Here is a 9,370-nt window from a genome sequence, read left to right on the forward strand (position 1 = left end):
ATTTTTTATACCACAGAATATGTAAATTTTAACACAGTCTATATTAGGTACTTGCGTAGACGATAATGTAACCAATAATTGACAATTGACAACTGGCTCTGGCTTTTTTGAGATCGTTATACTTTTATTATTTTAAGTAACCATTTGACTGGAATTTAACAAATTTGGTTTTCTGTTAAATTAATTAATCATATAGTCATGAAAAATGATTGCGTCACGTATGAAGGCCTTATTTATATTTTTTGTTGTTGCACCGTCTGTTACACCCAGGATACACAAGCTGTCTCTTTCGGTATATAATAATACATTTTACTAACCTTCAAATACCTATATATTTTTAAACATTTTCTTACATCTCTATTAGCTTTCAAACATTTTATAATTAATTTATAAATTTAAGTATCTACCTTTACCTTTTGCCCCATTTTTTAATGTTTTGCTTTAAAACAAGTGTCATAAAAAATTTATCATTGTTTCATTTCATTAATGATTATCTTAAAGCGATTTTCCTTTACATTCTTTAGGATGATGAGCGTCATTATGTAGATCTTACTACCTTTGGTTTCTACCAAGGAGGCATTTTAGATGTTCAAATGGTAAACTTTCGATTACCATCTGGACCAATTTATGGCGAGGTAAGTTCCAATCCTACATCTAGAATATTTTAATACGATTTACGAATTTGACTTTATCTCATTTCATATTTAGCTCTAGTATGTATTAATAGAATTGATTATTTTTAGTAATTTTGTTATTATGTGGCTGTTTTATATGAACATATACATATAAAACAGTGACATTTTTTTTTTTATCAGATTAATAAAATAAATAAAAGTAACATTATTTGAGAAATTATAAAATCCGTCATTAACAAATTTACAAAACAGTGACTCACTTTACAATGTTTAGCAACTTATAACAGCAACCTTATCAATAGAAATGGAATACATGTATAATGGTTCAAAGTTTGTTGATAATGAGACTATTTTGTGAATTTGTATTAGATTTTATCAGTTTTGTAATAATATTGTTACATTGAATTCTTAACAATTCCTTGACTGATGAGATAGATGTCTAGTATGTCTTTTTATTAAAAAACATCATGTACACTTCGCAAGCTGTTGCATAGTTTTTAATCATAAATAATCATAACTGTATTAATTTCAATACATAAGATATACTTGATAAACTAGTAGTATGAATCTTTAATACAGTATGGATTTACCTTGGACCGCACAGCAAGTGATGCTATCAACCCTTATTTGGAAGTTCATTCGGACACATGTATATTAAAAGGTGTTGAGAGTAGCAGTACCTTGTTATCACCACATCATCCGGCGATTGTCTTTTTGAAAATGGATTTTGATAACCTTAGGTGAGATAAGATTTTAACCTATTATTTTTTATAATTTTTTCATAAAATTATTACCTGCCAATACCATTTTAAAATATTAGCTAAGCAAATCATTATATTGTTATTGTTTATTATTGAACTTGTATATAAGCTGGAAGAAGATTAAAATATACTTATTAATAAATATGTCTTAAAATTTGAACAGAGAGTTCTTTAATATAAAATTTTATGTATTTTGACATATTTATTAACAGCTGTTTATTTTTTGAAAGCGATTGTGGTTGTATTTTTAAGCAATGCCAAGTATGAAGATGTACATATAGTTGACAAGCAATTATATATTTTTACTTGTGATAACATGACATGTTTAAATTACCATTCATTTGTTATTTATGTCAAAGATGTTACAATCCTGTGTATGATTTTCTGAACTAGTAACTTTGTATCCATATATATATTTTATTTCCATTAAAAAGTTTAATGAAAGTTTGAGAGTTCTTTACATATTTTTAAATTAATTCTATGGCGAAATGTCACGCTATTTGCTCAGTTAAATTATTTTATTATGCTATTAAAGCGAAAATTATTATATATTTATTTTATTATGCTGTGCCTTTTTATACTTTGCATGAAAAAGTGTTTCTTGATTTTTCCTTTTCATTCAAGGTGAAACTTTACTTGAATTTTATGTATCTTTAACTCGAATATTTCTGTATTTTGCAGGTTGAACATAACTTGCGAAGGCGAAGTTGTTGCTCTGCATCTTTACCCAAATCGATCTATGATACCTATCGACAGGACAAAGAGACAATCGCAATATATGTTTGTGAATAGGCGGCGAAGATCACTCGATGGTATTAGCATTTATTAATTATATATTTTACACATTTACACCAAATGGATTTTTCCATATGAGTTATTATTATCTTATAAATAGTGAAGCCTACTATTTTGCTATAATCACAGATGAGTTGGATGTGAAAGTTCTTGGTCCACAATGCTCGCATGCTGTCCTACCCATAACAAAAGAGACACGCGACGGTTACGACTATTACAATACAAGTGTTAGTATAATTAAATCCAATTTTTTTTTAAATTATTGATATATATAAGTAGTTTTTGTAATTGATACATAACTATATGATCAGATGATAGTTTAACAAAAACTTGTGTTATATAAGTATTTTGCTAAATATTATTATCATTACCTGGACATATTTCAGTTTGCAATGTATGTGGCATCTGATAAAGAAGAAGGTCTATACAATTTATATTTCCACAACTGTCCTCGAGAAGATACCGGTGTTGCTACACCTATTAATGTTATGGTAATATAAATTTTTTTATTGATCATTAATTAAATATAATTTTAAAGAAAAACACATTAAATATAAAAATTTCAGATTGAAATATATGAAAGCAACGATGGAAACTTCTTATCAGCTGGCGAAATGCCGCTTCCAGCTCTATACAGCATGATGTCACTAATATTCTTCCTAAGTGCTGGCTTCTGGACATTCATACTAAAAACTAGCAGGAACAAAGTCTACCGTATACATATCATTATGTGTGTGCTTGTGTATTTGAAAGCTATATCCCTGGCATTCCATGGAATAAACTATCATTTCATACAAACAAGGGGAGAGCATGTCACCGCATGGGCCATACTCTTCTATATAACACATCTGTAAGTTTATTCTTCAATATCTGCCTCCTAAACTTAATGACTTACAACAAATATTCCTAATATATAACAAAGCAAAATTTGAAAAAAATGTAAAGGTTTTATAAATAAATAACTAACAGTTTGAACAGAAAATAAAATTGATTATATAATTCTTCTTAATATTATCAAATAACACTCATATGTTGAAAAAGATATAAATATTTTCTATCTTATATAATTATTGCTGGATAAATTTCAATTGTATTTTATATGTTTTTATTTGAAAATATTAATACAAAAACATGTTAATTTTTTATAAAATTGAATTTTCAAGAAACAACAAAGTTTAGATACACTATCAGTTCAGTGAAGAGTTGTTTGCATATACTTACTCTGTTAATATAAAGTACTTGGCCAAAGTCGCGGTTATTAACTAGTTAAAATTCAGCTTTTATTTTCCGAATAATGTGTTATGGAAATATTTTCCGCTCTAGTTGTAAGCGGTTTAAGCTCCTGAATTGTTTTAATTAATAAATTACCTAATAGTAGTTTGCATAAGTACTTTTAAAGAAGCAAGTTATAATATTCGTGATTTTAATAAATGTTTTAGGTTGAAGGGCGCTGTTCTGTTTGTGACTATAGTACTGGTGGGCACCGGATGGAACTTCATAAAGCACATCCTCGCCGACAGAGATAAGAAGATATTCATGATAGTCATACCGCTGCAGGTGATCCATTGTAATTTAAAATATCATAATCAGTATTTATATATTTGTTTGTTTTATTATCTATGGGTTGAAACATGTCAATTGACTGGTGATTCGTATAATCTTAGCTACATCCGTTAGCAGATTTTTTAATTATATTTTAAGATAAAGGAGTAATATTAAAAATACAAAGAGCGGTTTAAAACTTCATTTGATGTAATAAAGTGACAAGAGACTTGTTAAAGCATTCCAATATTAATAAATACATTATTGTGCTTGTATCTTTGTATGTCTGCAATTTTCTTAGAAATATGAAATTAATATAGGCAGGGTTTTTTTTACGTAAGTCAGTTACATTATTTTATACATAGGAGGTTATTGTATATTAAGTTTTCAATTATGATTTTCGCATAAAGAGAATTAATTAAACACGTTGTATTGTTTCTCTTAGTTTTACCTTAATGACTTTTTTTGTCAATGAATTTCATTAACTTATATATGAGATTAGGTACGAATATCTTCGTAAAAGCTTTGCTTTATAAAGTGTCAGTAGGATGTTCTTATGAATTCAACACTAAAATAAATACTTCTTAAAAATACGCTTGTAGTTAATAAGCAACGGCTAAATAATAATATATTTCTATCTGTATGCTCAGCGGACATTTGTATCGTTATACAATAACAAAAAATATTAACTTATTACGTAACACGTAATAGGGAACACAGTTATCAAGGAGAAACTGAGAAATATCTTAATGAAATTCAATATTATAATAAACAAACCGTCACTTATAAATTGTAATGTAATATTATTTGGTGTTTTTGTTGTGAGAGTAATTTCTGTAATAAATCAACAGGTGGTGTCGAATGTTGCTGAGATCATCATAGCCGAGAGTGAGAAGGGAGCAGCTGAACACAACGCCTGGCGCATACTCTTCATATTCGTGGACATGTTATGCTGCGGCGCCATCATGTTTCCGGTTGTTTGGTGAGTTTGAATATATGTATATATAACATACATATACATATGTATATTCATAATATGTAAGCGAGTAATTATATCGTGCACATAAGGTGACATTGGATTTAAGACTGTTATTTTTTATGTACGGTATATTGTGTTTATGTACGGTAGCTATATTTTATTATTTAATTACATTTTCTTTCCTGACTCGTATTTAATTAATGATGAATTTAATATATTTCTCTCACTCGTGGCTCGTACGGTATCTTTAATATTCCATTTCCAATATCTTCCAATGTTCAATCATCGTAAAAAATATTCAAAAATACCCTAAAATTTATTAATTATGTAACTTTCAATCGCTCACCTTTAATTAACTACATGTTAAGGGAGCTCATTTCAATACATGTATATATTCTATTTACTTAATGATCCAAACAATAAATATTTATAATGATACAGGTCAATTCACCACCTAGAGGATTCATCGACCACCGACGGCAAAGCCGCTGTCAATCTCCGCAAATTAAAACTGTTCCGTCACTTCTATGTCATGATACTCTGTTACATATACTTCACGAGATTCATCGTATCTATTTTGGAGGTAATTTTCATCAGTTATTAGAGCATAAACTTCTTTGTATCTGTCAATTCGTAATAAAATTATATATTTAAATAAAAAATATAGATATATATCTTTTATACTCTGTATTTTCATTTTTCTATGGAGAAATATTTTTTTTTTCTTAATATTCAGAACACAGTACCATTCCAATATTCGTGGATAGATGAGATGTTCCGAGAGATGGCTACCTTCGTGTTCTTCGTCACCACCGGATACAAGTTCAGACCGGCCGCTGCCAATCCTTACTTCACGCCAACAAATCTAGATGACATTGAGCCTAAAGTGTAAGCTGTCATGAGATTAAATATTCAATGACACAATTTATATTGAAAATTATATAGCCAGAAATTTATATAGTGTTAAACAATGTGTAGATTTAGCGGACTGTGCTATTGTTTACATACTTCTATCTATCTTTTCCCTAGTTACTGGATCTCGCCAGGGTATGTATAGATCGTGTTATCACCGGTTTGATAAGATTTCGTTTATATTAGTATCTACATCAGATCCATTTAGGGACATTTGTCGAGTTCCCAATTACCGTACCAACTACATCCATCGCTTATGCACGCACTGGTCATAGATCCTTACACGTGTACATAATAATAATAATAATAATAAATCATCCTTTATATATTAAACATGTGGAAAGATACATTAACGTTTCTTTATATTACAGATTGTCTGATATCGGAGTTCTCGACGGTTTGACGAATAGGGAGAAAAAGAGAGAAGACATGCAACCGCTGATGCAAGAAACTAATTCGGATTGAAACAGCTCAAAAGCAAACTATATTGATGTATTATATATATGTTGTAATGTGTAAAGAGCAATTTATAAATATCGCTGTTCTAAAGAGTCCCGTTTGTGGATGACGTTATAATGGACTCATATCAAAATATGTATTGTAGAGGAGTGATACAATACAGTACTCTGTATCTTACTAGATATATATATAAATAATTTCAATAATAGAAAATACAGATTATAAATGAAAAATTAGGACGAGAGAAATAGAGCATAAATAAAGACACATTTATATCACAAACGGTTGTCAGTGATGAACAATAGACAATTGCAAAATATCAATTTAATTTTTTTATCAAAATTTTGACCTGAAGGTTATAGTTATAGCTTCCTTTTTTTCGAAACGATAACAACGGCACCATTTGGTGGCTTTGCAAAAACAATGAAATGTATGATTTGCATATTTCATTTTTTAGTATCATTTAAAGTATTATTGAAATTCGACTAACAAAAATATTTCGTAGCAAATAATATTGTAATAGTAGTGACTGGTATGTATTTTGAGTGACGCATGAAAACGAAGTCATTATAAATAGATAAAATTTCCTTCATGTACCTAATGATTTTTAAAAGAAAAAAAAGTTATGAATATAGATTTAGAAAAAATTTTTTTTTTATAGTTCTTATATTTCTATATATTTCGCTCTATTGAATATCTCAATTTAAAAACTAAAAAAAAAAATCCTCCCTTGTAGTAATAAACTTACTTAATTTTTTTTTTATTCTTACACTTCTCTACTCTATGTACTTAGACACTATATAAAAATTACATAATATAATATCCACGTTATAAAATATATATTTTTAGACATAGATTATATAATGAAATGGTCCAAGGCAGTAGTTTTAGCCCAGAAGCCGACATAATATTCTGATTTTGTTTTATTAATTATATATATTTTTTATTATTTTTATATGGTCTGTGGATTTCGTTTAATAGACGTTGTTCTTTGATCAAGTTGTTTTTCTTGTAATGTAATTTTTGATATTGTTTTTGTGGTCGTAATCGGTTAATTATTAATTTTTTTATCTTTTTTTGACGTACGCTCCGTCCTACGTAAAATTTTTTGCTTTATTTTTTTTTTCATTTCGTTTGTGATTAAATATAAGTTTACAATAAAAGTGTATTTTACTATAGTAATATTATTAGGTAAATGGATAGTGTAGTCGATAAGTTGGGTTGTTTATTGTCAGTCATTGGTATACAATACGTTAAGATTTAAAAAAAAAAAAAATTTAATACTGTAGACTCTTCATAACGACTCTCAAACGTTCTTGCATTTTCATTAATTACATAGAGTTTTTCTTATACGGTTTGAATTAAAATACCATGGATTCTTATAATATATCTACAATACTTTTAATTTTCTAATTATATTATGTGGAACACCATGTTACTTGTTACGTCAATATCAAATTTTCTTTAAAAATCTATACATTTCTTGGGATTTTCTGTAAAAAATATGATTTGATTTCGATGATTGTTTGTTGCCATCAAGTCATGTGTTCGTTGAACAGTTGGTGATAGTGCGTACTCCGCTTTACCATCACTTGATTTTTGACTTTGTAACACTGTATTTTTGAGAGCAAGTTCTGTTCTGTGTTTTAGTATTTTGGAAATTGATGCTATAACAATTCAGTAGCTTAGTGATATGTTTAATCATTTCACTTATTGTCTGTCTGTCTGTCTGTCTGCTACATATTATGGTTATTAAAGATAGCATCATTTTGTTGTAATCTTTGGTATATTTATCAGAGATATATTCACTATTCTGGCATCAATAAAAAAAATATCAAATTTTATATATAATTAGTTTTTCGTTATAAAGAGTTTTCAAGTCATTTAAAAACTTTTTTCTGTATTCTAATTTATAGAGAGTATATGATATGTTACTATCGATTAGAAGTTGGTACATTAAAATGATAACTACAATAATGATTACATCTTTTCAATTATATTCAACTATTACTCTAACATTCCGTGAAATGAGGAAAATTATCGCATTTCAATATATGTATTTTGTTTTGTTCATGAATATGAAATTACCATATCTTAGGATTATGTACTGTCAATTAGAAATGCCATTGGCAGTATATCTTGGAGAGGATTATCGATTTTATTAATTCAGAAGAGGCTATCAATACTGACTAATAAGTTACTTTTTTTTTAATATGTTGTTTTTCTCTTAATAATTCTTATCTTTCATATAAACAGTTAGTCTGTTAGATAGTAGACGTACCTTCGAAAATTTCTATATTGAATAACACAATAAAGTATTGAAAATATGCAATAATTTTTAAATTTATCATAAAGTAATAATAAGTATCAAAGATTTTATAGAATTTATAATTTTAGTGTTTAGTAAAAAAAAATTTCGCACCTCACACCTTATTTAACGTGCATTACATTAGTTGTACTAATCAGATAACAAATTACATTACATTATGTCTATGTAGTCAACTGTTTTTCAATAAAAATTTAATATCTCTGGTAATTATTAAAGGTTAATTTTAAATCTAATAGTCTTATCTAATTTAGTGCGTCAATACATTGTAGCAATAATAATAATGTTACTTGATTATTTTGTTGTGCCCTTAATCCAGATGGTTGTACATACATTAATAAATAGTAAAATAATTCTGTGTTTTTATTGTTAAGTCATTAGATTGATTAGATCCAGCTCCAAAACTTTAGTTTGAATGAGGACGGAGACAACATAAACATTTATACTAATTTATATGAATAAGTTTTGAATAAAAATTGCCACGATGTTTTGTATGGCATTCAGTACGCGCACGGGTCCTTATGGATTAGTTTTATTAAAAACAAATAATAATTTAGTACGACTACAATTTTGCTTGAAGTTATGAGTGGTGTCTTATTTTTGTAGTTAATTCACAACTGCGTTTTGTTTCATGTTTTCAAAAATATCTCTTTTATTATTTATACTACGACACTGTATAGTAAACTGTGTAAACGTGTTACAAGTTACAAAGTTGCAATGTTTTTATAGGAAAATACGAAACCATTCTGGATTTATATTCAATATGTTCATTTTTGATCTGACAGAAATTTTTATGACTGAATATTTTCTGTCAGCCTTGAAATCTTGCGTTTGTATTTACTCATATTAATTACGATTGTTAGAGCGTCCTTTGTGATATTGTATTACAGTAGTGTGAAAAGTGGTTACATAGCGTTTATCTATGTTGAATCAGTATCACTTGATAAGTTGCTTGAGATCA

The 9,370-nt window shown here is 27.9% G+C and overlaps 1 protein-coding gene across 2 annotated transcripts; it reads left to right on the forward strand.

The window, feature by feature from the left end:
* The first annotated feature begins 70 nt into the window (after positions 1–70).
* On the forward strand, positions 71–8,763 carry LOC116777598 (protein GPR107). Of its 2 annotated transcripts, XM_032671232.2 has the most exons (13): positions 71–292; positions 525–635; positions 1,215–1,375; positions 2,078–2,208; positions 2,321–2,418; positions 2,578–2,682; positions 2,758–3,041; positions 3,631–3,748; positions 4,585–4,715; positions 5,154–5,295; positions 5,449–5,600; positions 5,742–5,759; positions 5,996–8,763. In XM_032671232.2, exons 1-13 carry the CDS (start codon positions 206–208, stop codon positions 6,087–6,089), a joined length of 1,632 nt encoding a protein of 543 aa, XP_032527123.1. In that variant the 5' UTR covers positions 71–205; the 3' UTR covers positions 6,090–8,763. The 2 variants fall into 2 exon arrangements, with proteins under 2 accessions (XP_032527123.1, XP_032527124.1); XM_032671233.2 differs by lacking the exon at positions 5,742–5,759 and having other exon boundaries at positions 72–292; positions 5,996–7,078.
* Positions 8,764–9,370: the final 607 nt, after the last annotated feature.

Source organism: Danaus plexippus, chromosome Z (genome assembly GCF_018135715.1).
Source record: "Danaus plexippus chromosome Z, MEX_DaPlex, whole genome shotgun sequence".
NCBI classification, from domain to species: Eukaryota; Metazoa; Arthropoda; class Insecta; order Lepidoptera; family Nymphalidae; genus Danaus; species Danaus plexippus.